Here is a 23,605-nt window from a genome sequence, read left to right as displayed (position 1 = left end):
AGGAACAGGATTGAGAACAGGAAGAAAGAGATCGCGTGATAGTACAAAAATTTTCAGAGTTACATTTACAATGTGCACACGATAAGGAAGAAATATTTGAAAGAATCGAGGAATCAGTACCAATTGACAGAATAAATAACCTAACACAACAATATGAACAGTTAACTACTAAATGTGTCAATACTGAAACCAGAGTTGCGACACTTACGGAAGACGTAAATAAACAGAAAGAAAAAATAGGTGACTTATCGGAAAGAGTTGAGGAGATTTCAGATAAATTGACAAATCTTAGTTTACATGGGGACAGAGATTCAGATGATACAGCTCCATTGCCATTTGCAGAAACAGAAGAGTACCAGAACATAAATAAACATGTTGAAAATCAGGGAAAATTTAATGAACGCGTTAAAAGGGAAATTGAGGCATTACGAAAGCAAGTCAAACAAATTGAAGGCGAGATCGTAGGAAAAGACAGCAGAAGAAATTTAGAATCACAGATAGCAGAGGGCTTTGAAGAAAATAATTTATTTCATTTACGAGATGCAAGAAGAGAGCGCCAGGCGCGCGAACTTGACAATAATCGACATTCGGACTGGGACAGACGCGGTAGGTCTTTGTCGACACGAGGCGAAAACTTTGACTACAAACACTTTTTAACCGTTCGGAAATTTAAGATCTTACGCAAGTCTAATAATGACATACATCCATGTTCATGGTTAGATCAATTTATGTACGCACTTCCACCAAATTGGCCACTAAGTCACAAACTGGAATCTATGTGTGGCTATTTGGGTCCTCAGGCGATTCATAAACTAAGTGAATATGTGCCGTAGCGTGCACAGGGCCCCAAGCTGTAGTGGTGCTATTTCCCTTTTAGTTTTCTGCACCGCTGCCTACTCTTTTACTATCCTTTGAATCTATCAAAACAACTCTTCAACTATCAATCTATCTAGAGAAGGAGTCAATCACTTTAAGATATGGATTGCACATTACTGTCAGTCGCGTAGTTTAAATTTTCATTTCGAACGTAAATGCTCCAGTTGCTATAGTACGTTGTTGTCAGGTGCGCTTTGTCTGGTGTTTCGACAGACATTTGTTTAAAGCATAACAAAATTTTGGATTCATTATTTAGTTCGCAATGATATTCTTTTTAAACGAAAATCGGTCGACAACTCTGTTTGGTTAGTTTGTATTCCTGATGAGTGGGTTAATAAATTGATTTGGTATACACATTTCAGTTATGCACACTTTGGTCCCAGAAAATGCTTTCATAAATTACGAGAAAATTGCTACTTCTGTAATATGGAAAAACGTATTCGATCTGTTCTTGCCAAATGCAAATTATGTCAAAAGGCTAAGCCGCCAACTATTTCTCACAGAGCACCGTTGTTTCCAATCATTCCAGTGAAATTAAAGGAGATGGCTGCAGTCGATTTGTTCGGTCCAGTGGTTCGTTCTACTAATGGTTTTGCGTATATTTTGGTAGCAGTGGAATTGACACCAAAATATGTGTGTTTTACACCTTTACGTAAAGCAACAGCTCGTTCAGTATCTAATGCTTTCATCAAATATTTTCTTAAAGAAGTGGGTCATGTTGATAAGGTTATATCAGATAATGGATCACAATTTCGCTCTAAAATTTGGCTTCGTACTCTACGGCGTCGTAAGATTAAACCAATTTTCATTTCACTTTTTCACCCTCAATCTAACGCTTCAGAGAGATGGATGAAGGAAATCAATAAATTGTGTCGACTTTATCGTCATCAAAATCACAGAACATGGGATCAGTATCTTCATATTTTTCAAAACATTCTGAATGAACTCCCTAATGATTCAACTTCTTTACCGCCTATATTGATATTAAAAAATAAAGCACCGACAAATCGCATTTCTGAAATCGTTCCTTTTCCGCCTTCACGGAAACTGCGGCATTCTGAAGTTGTGAACCTGGCTCTGCAAAATATTGCATCTGCGGCTGCTAGAAGAGAGAAATCAGCTAAACTTCCTGGTCGTTTAAAAACCTTGTCAGTTGGTCGAAAGGTGTTAATTAAGTCTCACCGTTTGTCTCACAAAGGAAAAGGCTTGTGTCGCAAATTTTTTCTGCTTTATAACGGTCCATATAGAGTTCGCAAAATTATTCATGATAACACTGTTGAAGTAGAAACTCTTAAATCTCGGCGCTCTAAGGGAATACATCATATATCGAACGTTAAAATTTTTGTGGAATGACATACTTTTGAGAAACTAACAGTTATACGTAAACACACGGAGAGTACAAGGATACCGCGCCGTGCTCCGGCGGCGGCACATACTCAAAAGCAACAGTCAAGTCTGCGCGGCGCAGAAGGCAATCGTTGACCGCAAACAATTACTTCCTACGTCACGCGTACCTACAGCTGATCGAGCGCTCAGTGCGAATGCACTGACAGCCGTAAACAAATACACAGTGTAATTTCTCCGATTAAATTCAGTATAAAGCTATAGTGAGTTGATAAATTATGTTATTAACGTTCAGTATTTTTCAGGATACGGTTGTATAAAATATTTAAGAACTTCAGGTAAATTCTGTGTGTGTCCGACGTTAAGAGGACTTGCTATCGAGAAAATTTCAGGAAGAATGTAATTTCGAAGAAGAAAGTAATAAACTAAAAAGGTAACTATTAATTGAGTTTATTTTTCAGGTAACATATTTCCACTTAGGTACGTACTTTAGACATAATTTGCTGCTCGCGATTACGTGATTTATACTTTGTGCTAAATTTTATGTTCTATGAATTTACTTGTGAAGCGACGTGCTTGCGTACATTTGCTGATTTTTGTCAATGTTTTATTAATGAACAGGGTTGTTACTTGTGTATATTATGCATCGCTTGGCTGCACTGCTTTTTCACTGATGTCATATTTTTTTATTGTGTGCCTGCTGTGCTTATTTATTTAAATTATAATTGTCACATGATTAATTGTGCTGATATGGTTATGTATGTAAGTTATACCTTGTGATTTATCTGCTTGCGCCTTCATGTTTACTTATTAAGATTACATATGAACATTTATTTGCTTATGCTGATATGATGCTAATGACCTGTTCATTATGTAAGATACATATTTGCTGCTTTGCGTATGGATTTCATATTTATACATTTCTGTTTGTTGTCAAAACTAGTCTTTAATTTGGTATATAGAAATGCTGATACGAACATGGAGTTTAGGCCACAGTATGGTGTTAATTATAGATTGTTCGCCTGGCAGAGCCTCGTTGTAGGGATTGTGCTGCATCCACTTGTTGACATTCTGTTCTCTACTGGTATATTTACTCGCTATTGCATGTTTTGCTTACGCTCAGTGCCTTATATTTTAAGATAAGAAAATGAACTGCTATAATGCTACGAACGACATTAGTACAAGAAACTTCATTGAAGTCACATGACCTGGAGGTTTTATGGAAGCTGTATAAATTTATGCTAATAGGAAGGAAGCTAACGACATGACACACCAACACTAGGTTTAGACCATTGACAGTTATTACACTGCATTCTTCGTGAGCAATTGAAATAGCAAGTGACACTTGACAAGAGAAATACTCCACATGTTTGCTTCTGTTTTGCCATGATTCTTAAAGTGGTGTACACACTGTGAATTATTACTATCCTTAATACTCCGTACTCGTACTTACTTACTGAAAGTTATTCAAACTAAAGGCTGTTAGAGGTCATGTATGCATTTCTTTTATTTCATGATGGACAAGGTAACCAAAATGTATTTTATGATTCATAATGAGTAGAAGATTTGGGTCAGATGGATTACACAGAGGTTGTGTGTGGACATTGTGTCTTCGGATTGTATGGGATGATGAATTGAAGTTTGCACTAGAATTTTATCTGTACTTGTTCGAGGAGACTGACTAGAGGAAAGAGTTGTTATAGAAGTGAAATGATATTGGCGATAAGGTTTATATGTATCAACGTATTGAAGAGGTATTATTGAGGTATTGAGATTGTGTGAAGTTGATGATAAGGTTTATATGTATCGACGTGAGAGGTATTATTGAAGTATTACGATTATGTGATGCTGATGATTATTGGAGTTTTGGTGGATAAGAGGTAAAGTAAGTGAGGAGCATATTTTTTTTTGATGGTTTATATGGAACAAGGAGGATGAAGATGGCAGACTAGAACACTCAAGTGGAAGGAAGATTGTCTACACTTTGTTAAATCACTAAGCAGTATATACTTTTTTTTTGAGAGAGGAAGCATTTGCATATCTTGGCACACTGACAGTTGTTCAGCAACTGTACATTTTGATCTGGCTTGGCAAACATTGGTCTTGACAAGATGACTATGACGTTGACTAACTATTATTGACTGTTATACACTGCTGCCACTACTACTTGATACACATGTCGAACATCAAATCTTTGACAGAATTGCATTTAATCAGTTAACACTATTCAATTACACAGTAGTACTTAATGTGGATGAAAGGTGAGTGTGTGTGTTTTCCTTTCCTAATCCCAAATAATTGGTACCGACCTATCTCCTAAATATAATTTTACTTGTTTGTTGTGGCTTGCACTGACACCCATGAATATTATAGGTTTACTGATATTTGTGTATTTGTAATATTTAATATGACAATTATCTGATATCATTTGTGTGTTTATTATTATTTTTGTTTAGTGTAAGAGCATTGATGATAATTTTGTAAAAGCAATTGTGTGTGCATTCAAACTGTTATTCGTGCTTGCACCTATTCAACATTGATGGGTGCCACTTACAATGTTTAATTTATGCTAATGAACTCTTATGAACTGTCTAATTAGTGATAGTGAATATTATGGACTGTTACCTGCACTTGTTCAACATGATGGGTGCCACTTAGAAATGTTTAATTTCTGCTGATGAACTCTGATAAACTGTCTGATTAGTGATAGTGAATATTATGGACTGTTACCTGCACCTGTCAACATTACTGGGTGCCACTGATGGAACTGCTTCTACTGAAATAATGTCACTTGTTGGTGTTTGCACCTGCTCAACATTGCTGGGTGCCACTGATGTTACTGTTTCTACTGAAATAATGTCACTTGTTGCTGTCTGCACCTGTTCAACATTGCTGGGTGTCACTGATGGAACTGTTTCTACTGAAATAATGTCACTTGTTGCTGTCTGCACCTGCTCAACATTGCTGGCTGCCACTGTTGGAACTGCTCAACCAGTGATGAGATGTCACTTGTTGCTGTCTGCACCTGTCAACATTACTGGGTGTCACTAATGGAACTGCCTCTACTGAAATAATGTCACTTGTTGCTGTCTGCACCTGTTCAACATTGCTGGGTGTCACTGATGGAACTGTTTCTACTGAAATAATGTCACTTGTTGCTGTCTGCACCTGCTCAACATTGCTGGGTGCCACTGTTGGAAATGCTCAACCAGTGATGAGATGTCAACCCCAAAGCCAATAATCGCACGGACTGAGGTCTGGGGACCTGGGAGGCCAAGCATGACGAAAGTGGCGGTTGAGTACACGATCGTCCCCAAACGACGCGCGTAAGAGATCTTTCACGCGTCTAGCAATATGAGGTGGAGCGCCATCCTGCATAAACATCGTACGTTCCAGCAGGTGTTTATCAGCCAGGCTGGGGATGATGCGATTCTGTAACATATCGGCGTACCTCTCACCCGTCACGGTAGCAGTTACAAAACCAGAATCGCGCATTTCCTCGAAGAAAAAAAGCCCGATAACGGTAGACGTGGTAAATCCAACCCATACCGTGACTTTCTCGTCGTGCAATGGAGTTTCCACGACCGTTCTAGGATTTTCGGTAGCCCAAATTCTGCACTTGTGGGCGTTGACAGAGCCTCGGAGCGTGAAATGGGCTTCGTCGGTCCATAACACGTTACTCAACCAATCGTCATCTTCCGCCATCTTTTGAAACGCCCACACCGCAAATGCCCTCCACTTCACTAAATCGCCAGGTAGCAGTTCATGATGCCGATGGATTTTGTACGGATAGAATCGGAAGGTACGCCTAAGTGCCAACCAAACAGTAGTGTATGGAATGCCGGTGCGACGTGCGACTGCACGAGCGCTGACTTCCCCGTGCATAGACGAACCCGCTACAGTCTCCATTTCTTCCTGAACGCCTTGTGCTCGGTCGGCCACTACGGGGTCTATCGTCTAAGCAACCCGTGGCTTCGAACTTCGAAATCATTCTCGCCACAGCTGCATTTGTCAACGGACCTTTACCCGTTGGAATCCCCTTCCTATGGCGATAAGATTGTAACGCTGAACTAGCACATTCCCCATTCTGATAAAACAACTTCACTAAAAGCGCCTTTTCAGGTAACGTCAACATGCTGCGACTGCTGGCGCATCTGATTCTCTCTCTTATTATAGCTCCTTTTATACACGATTGTCATGCGCAGTCACTGACGTTTTGCTGTTCAGCGTCACCTGTCGGACATTTTGTGAACTGTTTTTTTTTTTTTTTTGGTTCTAATAAAACTCCAAGTAATTCCAAGCATGTGTGTCAATTTTTACCTATCTAAATTATTCCGTGGTTTATTAAGTTTTCAAATTTATACTGACTTTTTGATCACCCAGTACATTTATACTGGCGCGAATCAAGTACGTGTTGCCTACGAATATTTGCTAACAAAAGTTGCCTTTTGCCAGTCAGACAATAGGATGAGTCTAAGGGTCAAATACTGTCTTTCGGTAATTTTACAATGCCAGGAAATGTTGGTATCAATGAGTAAATCAATAACTTTGGCATAACCGAAGAGGTACGATCTTGTACGAGCTATACCGACTGCACGCTCAAGTTACAGGTTGTGCGCCATAATCAGCACTCGTCGATAGGATGCCTTTCGATCTATTCATGCGGTAGACCACGCTCTTGTGCCATTAATAGTTAGCTTATGATTAGAATGAAGAAGTTCATTTTACGGTGTTTCTTAAAAAATGCACAATAATGGCATCCTATGTAAAAATTATGTGCATGAAAAACTTCTTTCCGCTTCATTATGTAAAACGTAGACAATAGTATTTACATTTTCAGGATCCGACGGCTCTGCTACGGTTCTGTGACAAGACAAACTACGAGAGCATCTCCACTTAATAGGTAGGAAGAATTCCTGTGTGGCAGCTCACTAAATCAGTTCAAGGACGGACTGGCTTAATTATTGCGAAACTCAGATGGGTAAGGGCCATTTGTGGATTCACCGGCTGAACTGAGTCATTTCTGGAGGTTTAGTAGGAGCGGAGCGTTCTTGCAAAGTTAAGTGCGCCGTAAAGCTGTTGCAGCGTATTATTGCTGAATCGATGTGTGCGTAATGCACAGCGTAAAAGGTATCCTTTATAACGTACTTGACTGTACTCGAGACTGCTTCGTTTGCGCTCCACGTGGAACGAAATCCAGTGAGATTCCAGCAAACGCGGAAGTATACATAGTGTAATGTTTACGTTACGTTTATTCTTACGATAAAGGCAGTGTAGTTAGTGTAGCTCCTTACACTACTACAGAGTGTACTCACGGCTCGTCCCTCACACACACGTTTGGTCCCTCTAGGCCGGACACAGGAGCCGCTATGACGCACACCAGCGCCACCACTAACGTCGCGGCCGTCGCTGGAAACATATTGCTGCCGTTGCCCCGTCTCCTGAAACTAAAGAACGCGGACTGGTTAGATGATGGGAGACAGTTACCGAAGTACGTGCACACCGCCTCTGACAGGACAAAACGGGATGTGGACGAATATACCCAAGAGCTTAATTACGGCTGGAAAGGCGTTTCGGCTCCTCCTATGGATAATTTTTGTAACTCACTGGCAAGTCAGAACTGGAGATTTGAAAACGTATACGGTTATTACACTGAGGTCACAAAAGTCATGGGGTACCTGCCAACGTGATGGACCACCTCTTGATCGACTCGACGTGGTATAGACTCGTTGAAGTTCCCCTGCAGCAATATTGAGCCATGCTACCTCTAAAGCTGTCCATAATTGCGAAAGTATCCGAGTGCAGGATTTTCTGCACAAACTGACCGCTCCATCACGTCCCATAAATGTTCCATGGGATTCATGTCGGGCGATCTGAGTGGCCAGATCATTGGCTCGAATTGTCCACAATGTTCTTCAAACCAATTGCGAATGATGTGGCCCAATAACATGACACCGTTGTTTGGGAACATGAAGTTCATGAATGGCTGCAACTTGTCTCCAAGTAGAGAAACATAACCATTTCCAGTCAATGACCTGTTCACTTCGACCAATTCATTCCATGTAAACACAGCCCACACCATTATGCAGCCACCACCAGCTTACACAGTGCCTGAGAAACTGAATCCAAGGCGAGAAACTGAATCCAAGGCTTTGTTGGGTCGGCACCACTCTCGAGCCCCATCATCAGCTCTCACCAACTGAAATCTAGTCTCATCTGACCAGGCCACAGTTTTCCAATAGAGTCTAACCGATATGGTCACGAGACCAGCAAATGTGCTGCAGGCGATTGACGACGCAACCTTATCCGTGCTAGTAAAGGGTTTAAATTTTTCACCCACTCCGAAGAGTTTGCCGGTAGTTGATTTTATTCGTCCAATTGAACAGGCAGTTTGCAAACTACCTCCTGACGCTGCAGAGGAGGTTAGGAGGGAGGCACGCCGTGTTTTGACTAGGGATCGTCCACCCAAGACTAATGTAACAGCAGCAGAGAGGGCTGCTTTCGCTCTCTCAAAGTTGATCCTCATATTTTACCTGCGGACAAGGGCAATGCCACCGCTGTTTTAAATAAACATGATTATGTACGAAAGATGCAACGTTTGCTATCTGATTCAGCGTATCGCAGAATCGATGCTGACCCCACAAAAAGTGTTGAGAGAAAGACCAACAGCCTCCTGAAGAAAAGTGGTTTGTCTCAGGACACTATCAAAACACCTATACTGCTATTCCCCCTAGGTTATATGGCCTTCCGAAGGTTCACAAGGAAGGGGTTCCTTTCCGTCCTATAGTGAGTAACATCGGCGCTCCGACATATCGTGTAGCCAAGCATCTTGCTTCTCTGTTGAGTCCACAAGTAGGTCGGTGTGAACATCATATCAGGAACTCAGCTGATTTTTTACGTCGTTTGGAGGGACTGCAGTTGAATGACTCTGATATTTTAGTGAGTTTCGATGTGGTCTCTCTCTTCACTCGTGTTCCTCTGTCTGGTTCGTTGCGGTTAATTGAGGCCAAGTTTGTTGCTGAATTAACTAATGTCTTTCAGCATGTGTTGACATCCACTTTCTTTTAATTTAATGACCAGTATTACGAGCAGACAGATGGAGTTGCGATGGGTAGTCCGTTGTCTCCTGTGATAGCAGCCGGCCGGAGTGGCCGTGCGGTTCTAGGCGCTACAGTTTGGAACCGAGCGACCGATACGGTCACAGGTTCGAATCCTGCCTCAGGCATGGGTGTGTGTGATGTCCTTAGGTTAGTTAGGTTTAATTAGTTCTAAGTTCTAGGCGACTGATGACCTCAGCAGTTAAGTCGCATAGTGCTCAGAGTCATTTGAACCATTTTGTGATAGCAAATTTGTTTATGGAAGACTTCGAGGAACGTGCATTGGAGTCGGCGCCTTTGAAACCCGCCTGTTTCTTTAGATACGTTGACGGTACCTTCGTTGTTTGGCCTCATGGTAGGAAGAATTTGAATGTCTTTCTAGAACATCTGAACTCGATCCACCCGAACATTCGCTTGACGATGGAGGTGGAAGAGATGATTGCCTTCCCTTTCTTGACGTGTTGGTTAGGAGGAAGGATGATGGATCATTGGGACATGCAGTCTACAGGAAACGTACTCACACCGACTTGTACTTACAGGCTAATAGTTGTCACCATCCGGCTCAGCGTGAAGGGCTACTTCGTACCTTGGTACACAGGGCACATGTCGTTTCTGATGCTGAGTGTTTGCCAGCTGAGCTGTCCCATCTTGAAGTTACATTTCGTCAAAATGGTTATAGTGATAGGCAGATTGAACGTGCGTTGTGCTATCGGCCAACAGTACATCGGGTGGTTGATAATAATTCTGAGTCGACACCTAAGTCTACTGCCTTTTTGCCTTACGTAGGAAACACGTCCAACAAGGTCGGTCGTATTTTACGGAAATACGATGTGAAATGTGTCTTCCGACTTCCATCTAAAATTACAGCACATTTGAGTTCCGTTAAGGATGATCTTGGACTGTGTAAGGCGGGTGTATGTCTTATTCCTTGTAGCTGCGGCATGGCATATATTGGTCAATCTATCAGGACCGTGGAGGACCGATGTACTGAGCATAAACGGCACACACGATTACAGCAGCCACGTAGATCTACTATTGCCGAATATTGGTTGGATACTGGTCACCCCATGTTATATAACAACACCGAGATATTGGCATGCCCGTCCAGCTAATGGGACAGAGTTATTAGGGAGGCAGTTGAGATTAAATTAACGAGCAACCTCGTTAACAGGGGTGGAGGTTTCTGTTTAAACTCTGGAATCCGGCTCTCTCCCTTGTAAAAAAACGGACAGAGTCAATGCTACCTCACCTGCGAATACATAGTCTCAGTATCGGTAGCTCTGACTTTGGTCATCTTTGGTGGCACTAGTGTTCAGTGTGTGTTATCTTTCCTGCTTCAGTCCGAGTATCGAGGTTTTAAATTTGCATGCACGCCGCCTGTCCGTTGCAGTTTGTCTTGAAAATGGCGGGGTGTTCTCCCGCCGAAATATCGGCGGTCGTGAAAGTGTTACCTGGCTGATTTCCCGGAAGTTATTTGAAAGATGTCATGCTGTTAGGAAAGGTACTCGTGTCGGTCGTCTGCTGCCAAAGCCCTTTAACGTCGAATCTAACAGCACCGTCGTAACGTATACGGTCATCGCACATCCCACATTGTTTTTTGCCATTATTTCATGCAGTGTCGCTTGTATGTTAGCAATGATAACTGCACGCAAACGCCGTTACTCTCGGCTGTTCAGTGAACGACGTCAACCACTGCATTGTCCGCGGTGAGACTCTAGACATTGTAGGTCTCCCAAATATTGAATTCGTTAACGTTCTCCGGAATGGAATGACCCAAGCGTCTAGCTCCAACTCCCATTCCGTGTTGAAAGTCTGCTAGTTTGTGACATGTGACCATAATCACGTCGGAAATCTTTTCACATGTATTCACCTAAGTACAAATGACAGCTCCGCTAATGCACTATCCTTTTGCACCGTATGTACGCTACTTATGTGCATATTGCTACATAACTTTTGGCAGCTCATTTTAAACCGCAACCTAACTGTAAGCTGAAACTTTCTGGCAGATTAAAACTGTGTGCCGGACCGAGACTCGAACTCGGGACCTTTGCCTTTCGTGGGAAAGTGCTCTACCAACTGAGCTACCCAAGCACGACTCACGCCCCGTGCTAGTTCTGCTAGGTTCTCAGGAGAGCTTCTATAAAGTTTGGAAGGTAGGAGACGAGGTACTGGCAGAAGTAAAGCTGTGAGGACGGGGCGTGAGTCGTGCTTTGGTAGCTCAGTTGGTAGAGCACTTGCCCGCGAAAGGCAAAGGTCCCGAGTTCGAGTCTCGGGCCGGCACACAGTTTTAATCTGCCAGGAAGTTTAGTATCAGCGGACAGTCCGTTGCAGAGTGAAAATCTCATTCTGGTAACTGTAAGTAGCCGCTGCACGAACACCCGAAACAACGTGACGTGATGGGCGGGGGCCTGGGATGAGATACTCTGTGTGTGTGTGTGTGTGTGTGTGTGTGTGTGTGTGTGTGTGTGTGTGTCCGCGAGAGCGTGGCACACCCAAGATAAGTTGAGCTACGTTCCGAAATTGTCATCAGCACACATCGGTAACATTCGTGTCGACTGTCTTCTTTCGACTCAGAGACCTACAGTAATAAGTGGCCCCTAGACGGTCAAACATACTGTGCAATATTATTGACTTCCTATAGTGTTATTTTTAATTCTACTACAATGTGATTGTCACCACTGCTGTCGACTCTCTGGTGTTTGTCTAACTGGGCTTTTTATTACTTTTTGTGTTTATACGCTAAGATCTTAATTTTGCACTATTCTGCTTTTTTTAATACGTTTCTTTCGCACTTTATAACCGTTTTTGGCTGTATGGGCCCTGTAACCAAAAGCAAAAAAAAAAAAAGAAGAAATAAAAAAAAAAGTTGACTTTCACCTTCTTAGACTGCTCAGTAATATTGTCAATCATGTTGTACAATAACACCGTGGTTCGGAGTGCTGGAAGAACAGAATACTGTGATAATTGCTCTGCTTTGTTGCAAGCAGCTGAAAGGTGGATGAAAGTTGGTTCAAGGAGCGTCAAAGATCACTTTCGAAAACTTTTTCGGAGAACTGAGGTTGAACAGAAAGAGATTATCGTAACCTTCCTGTGTTGATACAACACTTGATTCATTATTGGAAAAGGTTCTTCCATACACTGCCAACCCCATACATACGCAAGTGCCCTCAAATCCCTGCATAAATTTCTGATTTGATTTACACTACTGGCCATTAAAATTGCTACACCACCAAGATGACGTGCTACAGACGCGAAATTTAACAAACAGGAAGAAGGTGCTGTGATATGCAAATGATTAGCTTTTCAGAGCATTCACACAAGGTTGGTGCCGGTAGCGACACCTACAACGTGCTGACATGAGGAAAGTTTCCAACCAAGTTCTCATACACAAACAGCAGTTGACCGGCGTTGCCTGGTGAAACGTTGTTGTGATGCCTCGTGTAAGGAGGAGAAATGCCTACCATCACGTTTCCGACTTTGATAAAGGTCGGATTGTAGCCTATCGCGATTGAGGTTTATCGTATCGCGACATTGCTGTTCGCGTTGGTCGAGATCCAATGACTGTTAGCAGAATATGGAATCGGTGGGTTCAGGAGGGTAATACGGAACGCCGTGCTGGATCCCGACAGCCTCGTATCACTAGCGGTCGAGATGACTGGCATCTTATCCACATGGCTGTAACGGATCGTGCAGCCACGTCTCGATCCCTATGTCAACAGGTGGGGACCTTAGCAAGACAACAACCATCTGCACGAACAGTTCGACGACGTTTGCAGCAGCATGGACTATCAGCTCGGAGACCATGGCTGCGGTTACCCTTGACGCTGGATCTCAGACAGGAGCGCCTACGATGGTGTACTCGACGACGAACCTGGGTGCACGAATGACAAAACGTCATTTTTTCGGACGAATCCAGGTTCTGTTTACGGCATCATGATGGTCGCATCCGTGTTTGGCGACATCGCGGTGAACGCACATCGGAACCGTGTATTCGTCATCGACATACTGGCGTATCTCCCCGTGTGATGGTATGGGGTGTCATTGGTTACATGTCTCGGTCACCTCTTGTTCGCATTGACGGTACTTGGAACAGTGGCCGTTACATTTCAGATGTGTTACGACCCGTGGCTCTACCCTTCATTCGATCCCTGCGAAGCCCTACATTTCAGCAGGATAATGCACGACCGCATGTTGCAGGTCCTGTACGGGTCTTTCTGGACACAGAAAATGTTCGACTGCTGCCGTGGCCAGCACATTCTCCATATCTCTCACCAATTGAAAACGTCTGGTCAATGGTGCCCGAGCAACTGGCTCGTCGCAATACGCCAGTCACTACTCTTGATGAACCGTGGTATCGTGTTGAAGCTACATGGGCAGCTGTACCTGTACACGCCATCCAAGCTCTGTTTGACTCAATGCTAAGGCGTATCAAAGCCGTTATTACGGCCAGAGGTGGTTGCTCTGGGTACTGATTTCTCAGGATCTATTCACCCAAATTGCGTGGAAATGTAATCTCATGTCAGTTATAGTATAATATATTTGTCCAATGAATACCCGTTTATCATCTGCATTTCTTCTTGGTGTAGCAATTTTAATGGCCAGTAGTGTAGTCATCCATCTTCATTTTCCATGCAGTTAATGTCATTTTACATACATTGTATTGCTTAACATGTTGATAATATATATGGTTTATACTGGACACTCTTATTTTAACAAGAGAGATATGCTTCACAGGACATGCTACTCATTTCTAAAGAGGCCCATGGCCCATGATAAAAAATAATATAATACAATGGGAGACGCGGTTCCAGCAAGTCAGCGTAGCTATATGTACTTTTATTCATAGCTTTGCAATGATTAAATTTTTTTAAAACATCTTCCTTTGCGGCCGTTCCCTATACATTCTGAGTAACAAACCATACGATTCATCATTCTTAGCATCTACATCTACATGGATACTCTGCAAATCACATTTAAGTGCCTGGCAGAGGGTACACCGAACGAGCTTCACAATTCTCTATTATTCCAAACTCATAAAGCGCGCGGAAAGAACGAACAACTATATCTTTCCGTGCGAACTCTGATTTCCCTTATTTTATCGTGGTGATCGTTCCGCCCTATGTAGGTCGGTGTCAACAAAATATTTTCGCATTCGGAGGAGAAAGTTGGTGGTTGGAATTTTGTGAGAAGATTCCGTAGCGAAAAACGCCTTTCTTTACCTGATGTCCAGCCCAAATCCCGTATCATTTCTGTGACACTCTTTCCCATATTTCGCGATACAACAAAACGTGCTGCCCTTCTTTGAACTTTTTCAGTGTACTCCGCCAGTCCTATCTGGTATGGATCCCACACCGCGCAGCAGTATTCTAAAAGAGGACGGACAAGCGTCGTGTAGGCAGTCTCCTTAATAGATCTGTATATTTTTCTAGTGTCCTGCCAACAAAACGCAGTCTTTGGTTAGCCTTCCCCAGAACATTTTCTATGTGTTCCTTCCAATTTAAGTTGTTCGTAATTGTAATACTTTAGGCTGATTTATCGTGTAACCGATGTATAACGAATCCCTTTTAGCACTCATGTGGATGACCTCACACTTTTCTTTTTGTATTCATGTGGTCTAACATTCCACAATGCCGGCAATGATTTATACATTTCAAAGCAATCCAATAATAATGCTCTTTCACCTTGTTTTGAACTAAGGTTCCAGACAACAACAAATATCTCAACGTGAAACCTCCTTGGCCTATGGAGAACGTGACTGACTGTGAAGGGTATTATTGCCAATACTGCCCACAGACGGTACAATATTTCCAGGCAGGGCAATATATTTCCAGAGTTTTAGATGTTTTCAATATAATTGAGCAACCTCGTAATGGTTCAAATGGCTCTGAGCACTATGGGACTGAACTGCTGTGGTCATCAGTCCCCTAGAACTTAGAACTACTTAAACCTAACTAACCTAAGGACATCACACACATCCATGCCCGAGGCAGGATTCGAACCTGCGACCGTAGCGGTCGCGCGGTTCCAGACTGAAGCGCCTAGAACCGCTCGGCCACCCCGGCCGGCGCATTAGTGCACATCCCGTAAAGTAAACATTTGAATAAACATGTAACACCATGTCTCATCGTGTTTTGTTTTTCCCCAAGTCTTCGAGAAGCCGGAATTGTGTGTGGGTCCGATGGGCCAGTAATATCATCTTCACTCGTCGCTAAATGCTTTACAGTAAAGTGGAGAAAGTCATGGGATAGACATATGCACATATACAGACGACAACAATATCGCTAACACTCGGTATAAATGGGCAGCACATTGCCGGAGCTGTCGTTTGTATCCAGGTGACTCGTGGGCAGGTGTCCAACCTGATTATGGACGCACGAATGTAATTAATAGACGCGATAGTTCGAGCGAGACACCTCAACAGGTTACTATGTGGTGTGCGTTGTCCACTCACGGAATAATCGGTGCGATGTTCCTTGGTAGTATGGTGACAACCGAACGGTACGTGAAGGTTTTGGAAGATGAGTTGATCCCTATTTTATATATATATATATATATATATATATATATATATATATATATATATATATATACAAAAAAACGAAAAAAGAAAAACCAAATTGGGGTAATGCAGGAGTAGGTTTAATAATGAATAAAAAAAATAGGAGTGCGGGTAAGCTACTACAAACAGCATAGTGAACGCACTATTGTGGGCAAGATAGACACAAAGCCCACGCCCAGTACAGCAGTACAAGTTTATATGCCAACCAGCTCTGCAGATGATGAAGACATTGAAGAAATGTATGATGAAATAAAAGAAATTATTCAAATAGTGAAGGGAGACGAAAACATGGATAGTCATGGATGACTTTAATTCGGTAGTAGGAAAAGTGAGAGAAAGAAACGTAGTAGGTGAATATGGATTGGGGCTAATCATAGCTGACACTTGGTTCAAGAATCATAAAAGAAGGTTGTATACATGGAAGAAGCCTGGAGATGATAAACTGACTAAACCAGAGGTTGCACAGAGTTTCAGGGAGAGCATAAGGGAACAATTGACAGGAATGTGAGTGAGAAGAAGAAGAATGGGTAGCTTTGAGGGATGAAGTAGTGAAGGCAGCCGAGGATCTAGTAGGTAAAAAGACGAGGGATAGTAGAAATCCTTGGGTAACAGAAGAAACATTTAATTTAATCGATGAAAGTAGAAAATACAAAAATGCAGTAAATGAAGCTGGCAAAAAGGAATACAAACGTCTCAAAAATGAGACCGACAAGGCCGACAAGTATGGCCATGCGGTTCTAGGCGCTTCAGTCTGGAACCGCGTGACTGCTACGGTCGCACGTTCGAATCCTGCCTCGGGCATGGATGTGTGTGATGTACTTAGGTTAGTTAGGTTTAAATAGTTCTAAGTTCTAGGGGACTGATGACCTCAGAAGTTAAGTCCCATAGTGCTCAGAGCCATTTGAACCTTTTTTTTTTTTTTTTGGAGATAGACAAGAAGAGCAAAATGGCTAAGCAGAGATGGCTAGGGGACAAATGTAATGATGTAGAGGCTTATCTCGCTAGAAAAATTAAAGAGAGCTTTGGAGAAAAGAGTACCACTTATATGAATATCAAGAGCTCAGACGGAAACCCAGTTCTAAGCAAAGATGGAAAAGCAGAAAGTTTAAGGAGTATACAGGGTGTTACAAAAAGGTACGACCAAACTTTCAGGAAACATTCCTCACACACAAAGAAAGAAAATATGTTATGTGGACACGCGTCCGTAAACGCTTACCTTCCATGTTAGAGCTTATTTTATTACTTCTCTTCAAACCACATTAATCATGGAATGGAAACACACAGCAACAGAACGTACCAGCGTGACTTCAAACACTTTGTTACAGCAAATGTTCAAAATGTCCTCCGTTAGCGAGGATACATGCGTCCACCCTCCGTCGCATGGAATCCCTGATGCGCTGATGCACCCCTGGAGAATGGCGTATTGTATCACAGCCGTCCACAATACGAGCACGAAGAGTCTCTACATTTGGTACTGGGGTTGCGTAGACAAGAGCTTTCAAATGCCCCCATAACTGAAAGTCAAGAGGGTTGAGGTCAGGAGAGCGTGGAGGCCATGGAATTGGTCCGCCTCTACCAACACATCGGTCGCGTACGAACACTTCGACTGAAATGTGCAGGAGCTCCATCGTGCATGAACCACATGTTGTGTCGTACTTGTAAAGGCACATGTTCTAGCAGAGTATCCCGTATGAAATCATGATAACGTGCTCCATTGAGCGTAGGTGGAAGAACATTGGGCCCAAACGTTCACAGAAAATCTGTGTTGATGACGTGATTGCACAACTGCATGCGGATTCTCGTCAGCCCACACATGTTGATTGTGAAAATTTACAATTTGATCACGTTGGAATGAAGCCTCATCCGTAAAGAGAACATTTGCACTGAAATGAGGATTGACACATTGTCGGATGAACCATTCGCGGAAGTGTACCCGTGGAGGCCAATCAGCTGCTGATAGTGCCTGCACACGCTGTACATGGTACGGAAACAACTGATTCTCCTGTAACACTCTCCATACAGTGACGCGGTCAACGTTACCTTGTACAGCAGCAACTTCTCTGACGCTGGCATTAGGGTTATCGTCAACTGCACGAAGAATTGCCTCGTCCATTGCAGGTGTCCTCATCGTTCTAGGTCTTCCCCAGTCGCGAGTCATAGGCTGGAATGTTCCGTGCTCCCTAAGACGCCAATCAATTGCTTCGAATGTCTTCCTGTCGGGACACCTTCGTTCTGGAAATCTGTCTCGATACAAACGTACCGCGCCACGGCTATTGCCTAGTGCTAACCCATACATCAAATGGGCATCTGCCAACTCCGCATTTGTAAACATTGCACTGACTGCAAAACCACGTTCGTGATGAACACTAACCTGTTGATGCTACGTACTTATGAGCTCGATGCTAGTACTGTAGAGCAATGAGTCGCAAGTCAACACAAGCACCGAAGTCAACATTACCTTCGTTCAATTGGGCCAAATGGCGGTGAATCGAGGAAGTACAGTACATACTGACGAAACTAAAATGAGCTCTAACATGGAAATTAAGCGTTTCCGGACACATGTCCACATAACATCTTTTCTTTATTTGTGTGTGAGGAATGTTTCCTGAAAGTTTGGCCGTACCTTTTTGTAACACCCTGTATAGAGGGTCTATACAAGGGCGATGTACTTGAGGACAATATTATGGAAATGGAAGAGGATGTAGATGAAGATGTAATGGGAGACACGATACTGCGTGAAGAGTTTGAAAGAGCACTGAAAGACCTGAGTCTAAACAAGGTCCCGGGAGTAGACAACATTCCATTAGAACTACTGACGGCCTTGGGAGAGCCAGTCCTGACAAAACTCTACCATCTGGTGAGCAAAATGTATGAGACAGGCGAAATACCCTCAGACTTCAAGAAGAATATAATAATTCCAATCCCAAAGATAGCAGATGCTGACAGATGTGAAAATTACCGAACTATCAGTTTAATAAGTCAAAACTGCAAAATACTAACGCGAATTCTTTACAGACGAATGGAAAAACTGGTAGAAGCCGACCTCGGGGTAGATCAGTTTGGATTCCGTAGAAATATTAGAACACGTGAGGCAATACTGACCCTACGACTTATCTTAGAAGCTAGATTAAGGAAAGGCAAACCTACGTTTCTAGCTTTTGTAGACTTAGAGAAAGCCTTTGACAATGGTGACTGGAATACTCTCTTTCAAATTCTAAAATTGGCAGGGGTAAAATACAGGGAGCGAACGGCTATTTACAATTTGTACAGAGACCAGATGGCAGTTATATGAGTTGAGGGGGCATGAAAAGGGAGGCAGTGGTTGGGAAGGGAGTGAGACAGGGTTGTAGCCAATCCCCGATGTTATTCAATCTGTATTTTGAGAAAGAAGTGAAGGAAACAAAAGAAAAGTTCGGAGTAGGTATTAAAATCCATGGAGAACAAATAAAAACTTTGAGGTTCACCAATGACGTTGTAATTCTGTCAGAGACAGCAAAGGACTTGGAAGAGCAGTTGAACGGAATGGAAAGTGTCTTTAAAGGAGAATATAAGATGAACATCAACAAAAGCAAAACAAGGATAATGAAATGTAGTCGAATTAAGTGAGGTGATGCTGAGGGAATTATATTAGGAAATGAGACACTTAAAGTAGTAAAGGAGTTTTGCTATTTGGGGAGCAATATAACTGATGATGGTCGAAATAGAGAGGATATAAAATGTAGGAAAGCGTTTCTGAAGAAGAGAAATTTGTTAACATCGAGTATAGATTTAAGTGTCAGGAATTCGTTTCTGAAAGTATTTGTATGGAGTGTAGCCATGTATGGAAGTGAAACATGGACGATAAATAGTTTGGACAAAAAGAGAATAGAAGCTTTCGAAATGTGGTGCTATACAAGAATGCTGAAGATTAGATGGGTAGATCACATAACTAATGAGGTGGTATTGAATAGGATTGGGGAGAAGAGAAATTTGTGGCACAACTTGACTAGAAGAAAGGATCGGTTGGTAGGACATGTTCTGAGGCCTCAAGGGATCATCAATTTAGTATTGGAGGGCTGCGTGGATGGTAAAAATCGTAGAGGGAGACCGAGAGATGAATACACTAAACAGATACAGAAGGATGTATGTTGCAGTAGGTACTGGGAGATGAAGAAGCTTGCACAGGATAGAGTAGCATGGAGAGCTGCATCAAACCTGTCTCAGGACTGAAGACCACAACAACAACATCCAAAGTGACCCTGATTTCGACAAGGTGTGTTTCATGCAAGACGGAGCTCGACCCCATCGAAGCAGGGGAGTGAAGTCCTGGTGGAGCACTTCGGGGACCGCATTCTGGCTCTGGGATACCCAGAGGCCACTGGCTTGGGCGTCCATTGGCCGCAGTATTTTCCGGAACTGACACATGCGACTCCTTTTTATGGGGCAATATTAAAGACAAGGTGTACAACAATAGCCCCAAATCTATTACTGAGCTGAAAACATCCGTTCAGGAGGTCATCGACAGCATCGATACTCCGACTCTTCAGCGGGTCAGATAGAATTGCGCTATTCATCTGCGCCACACCATCGACAATTATAGTAGGCATATCTAACACATCATAGCCTAAATCCGATTATCTGTAGTGACGTTCACATGTGAATAAAGTGTGTCCACACAGTAGTTTGTAACTAATTTACGTTTTTCTCATGTAGTTCAATAACTCTCACCCTGCATGTTAGACTGTGCTATTGCTGACAGCCGACAGAGGTTCATTCCACCGCCTCCATCGGCTGTTGTAGCTGGCCGCGGCAGTGTACAACTTCATGCTGACAACACGGCCGAAGGCGCACGGGCTCATTCTGGCGGAAAATGCGGGACGCACTCTCCGCGAAAATGCTCTACCGGCTTTCACAATTTGCTAGTCCTCGGCTGTCCATCACTACAGAGTCTTACTAAAGTTTAAAAACCTCCAAAGTGACGTAGATCATATTAAGGGCTTATTTCAACAATGGTACAAATTCATTACCTCCACGTTTTTGTCTATAATGCTTCTGAAATCGATGATCCAAACAGATTGATTGGATTGAAGAGTTTCTAGATAAGAGAACGCAACATGTCATTCTCAATGGAGAGAAGTCTTCCGAAGTACGAGTGATTTCAGGTGTGCCACAGGGGAGTGTCGTAGGACCGTTGCTATTCACAGTATACATAAATGACCTTGTGGATGACATCGGAAGTTCACTGAGGCTTTTTGCAGATGATGCTGTGGTATATCGAGAGGTGGTAACAATGGAAAATTGTTCTGGAATGCAGGAGGATCTGCAATGAATTGACGCATGGTGCAGGGAATGGCAATTGAATCTCACTGTAGACAATTGTAATGTACTGCGGATACATAGAAAGAAAGATCCCTTATCATTTAGCTACAATATAGCAGGTCAGCAAATGGAAGCAGTTAATTCCATAAATTATCTGGGAGTACGCATTAGGAGTGATTTAAAATGGAATGATCATACAACGTTTATCGTCGGTAAAGCAGATGCCAGACAGATTCATTGGAAGAATCCTAAGGAAATGCAGTCCGAAAACAAAGGGAGTAGGTTACAGTACGCTTGTTCGCCCATTGCTTGAATACTGCTCAGCAGTGTGGGATCCGTACCAGATAGGGTTGATAGAAGATACAGAGAGGATCCAACGGAGAGTAGCGCGTTTCGTTACAGGATCATTGAGTAATCGCGAAATCGTTACGGAGATGATAGATAAACTCCAGTGGAAGACTGCAGGAAAGACGCTCAGCAGCTCGGTACAGGCTTTTGTTGAAGTTACGAGAACATACCTTCACCGAGGAGTCAGGCAGTATATTGTGTCCTCCTACGTATATCTCGCGAAGAGACCAGGAGGATAAGGAGAGATTAGAGCATACACAGAGGCATACCGACAATCTTTCTTTCCTCCAACAATAAGAGACTGGAATAGAAGGGAGAACAGATGGAGGTACTCTCCGCCACACACCGTCAGGTGGCTTCCGGAGTATGGATGTAGATGTAGATGAAAGAAAGGTTCATCTCTAGCAAGAAGCCATATGCTTGAATATTTCTGATATTTCAACTGCAGATTTTTCAGCGCTCATTTAACTTTACGACACTGTATCTCAAAATGAACTAAAATGTGACTTGTACCACTATTGAAATAAGACCTTCATATAAAAGGCAATATCCTGATTGAGTCATCATCGCCCAGCCTAAACCGCTTAGGACAGAAAATTGAAATTTGAAGACTGTGTTGACCTTACGCTATGGGCATCGTTTAAGTAGGGATTTTTGGAAACTCTACTCCTAAGGTGGAAATAGGGAATGAAAGGTTTCTTGAAAATACGTCGCTGTTTAAAGCAATTTTGAAGCCATACCTACGAATAGTAGTATTTGGTCTCTCGGTCAGAAATAGAGAAAAACATGTTCATCGTTTTTGGAAATCCAACCACTAAGCAGGTAAAATTGTAGGTGAAAAACCATTTTTAAATAAATTATTAAATAACTAATAATGTATTTTTAAAGCTATATCTATGAAAACTTGCAATTGTCATCTCGGTTACAAATAAAAATATACGTGTTTCAGTAATTTTGGAAATTCAAACCCTATGGTTGTGAAACAGGGGATGACATGTTTTTCGGAATATTTCATTATGAAAGCATTTTCCAAGCTAAGTCTTTGAAAATTTGAATTTGTCTTCTCGGTTAGAAATTAAAAAACCGGTAATTCACTGTTTTTGGAACTTTAGTCCCTATGAGGGCGAAACAGTGAATGAAAATTTTTATGGACACATTTCATTATGCAAGCATGTTTTAAGCTATAACTATAACGATTTGTATTTGCATTCTTTGTTAGAAACAGAAAAATACGAGTTTCATTGATTTTCAAAATACAACCCCTAAGGGGGTAAAATAGTGGGTGAAATGTCTTATGAGAATATTTCACTATGGAAGAATTTTTGAAGCTAAATCTATGAAAACTGGTACAACAAAAACCTGCCGTATTTCGTCACAAGTAAATGAGTTTAAGCTTCCGAAATGTGTCATTACTAGTAAATAGCTTACGTTTTCCTTACTAAATAATGTATGTGAACAAAAAAGAAGGAACAAAAGCAAAGAAACTGCTTTTACTTCGTTGCAGTGAGGACAATTTTGTGAATAATAGCTTTACAACAGACCATATTTACAAAAGGTGTTCGATATTTGCACCTTTTGGTCAAAAGCAAATACTGCGTCTCCGTCATCCCTTCACACCCAACCCAACCGCTGCACGCACACCGTGGGATGTCATCCATTTTTGGGTCATTTCCCGACATTTGCAGCCCCTTGTGTCTCAAATTACTTGTCTCAGCGTCATCTATGTTGCTTCGGAGGTTTTTAAACGTTAATAAGACTCATCCTGTATATGAGGATGACATACGGAAAGCTTGTAAGGATGTTGCAGGGGACATTCTGCTGATAAATAATTGTTAAGCAAAATATTCTATACGCTCCTCCGTTTCCGAGTTATTTATCACTGAAGTTAGCTTATCAGGTCGTAGCGCGCGCACATCCAAGCGGCCCGCATTCGGGAGGAAGAGGACAGATCCACACACACGTTCGGCCAAACTGATTATATATTCCGTGATTTCCCTAAATCACTTCAGGCAAATGCCGGGATGGTTCCTTTACAAGAGCACGGGCGATTTGCTTCCCCATCCTTCCCTAATCCAACAGAAAC

General features: G+C 42.4%; 1 protein-coding gene across 1 annotated transcript in view; it reads right to left on the bottom strand.

Moving 5' to 3' along the window:
- Window positions 1-23,605, bottom strand: part of LOC126215320 (multiple epidermal growth factor-like domains protein 10) — a 68,585-nt gene that overhangs the window by 41,122 nt on the left and 3,858 nt on the right. The window contains exon 2 of the mRNA XM_049942001.1: window positions 7,536-7,667. Coding sequence (XP_049797958.1) covers window positions 7,536-7,667 — 132 coding nt within the window. The remainder of the gene's footprint in view (window positions 1-7,535; window positions 7,668-23,605) is intronic.

Source organism: Schistocerca nitens, chromosome 12, assembly GCF_023898315.1.
Source record: "Schistocerca nitens isolate TAMUIC-IGC-003100 chromosome 12, iqSchNite1.1, whole genome shotgun sequence".
Lineage (NCBI taxonomy): Eukaryota > Metazoa > Arthropoda > Insecta > Orthoptera > Acrididae > Schistocerca > Schistocerca nitens.
Note: the sequence above shows the minus strand (reverse complement) of the source record. Positions and strands in the feature narration are given on the sequence as shown.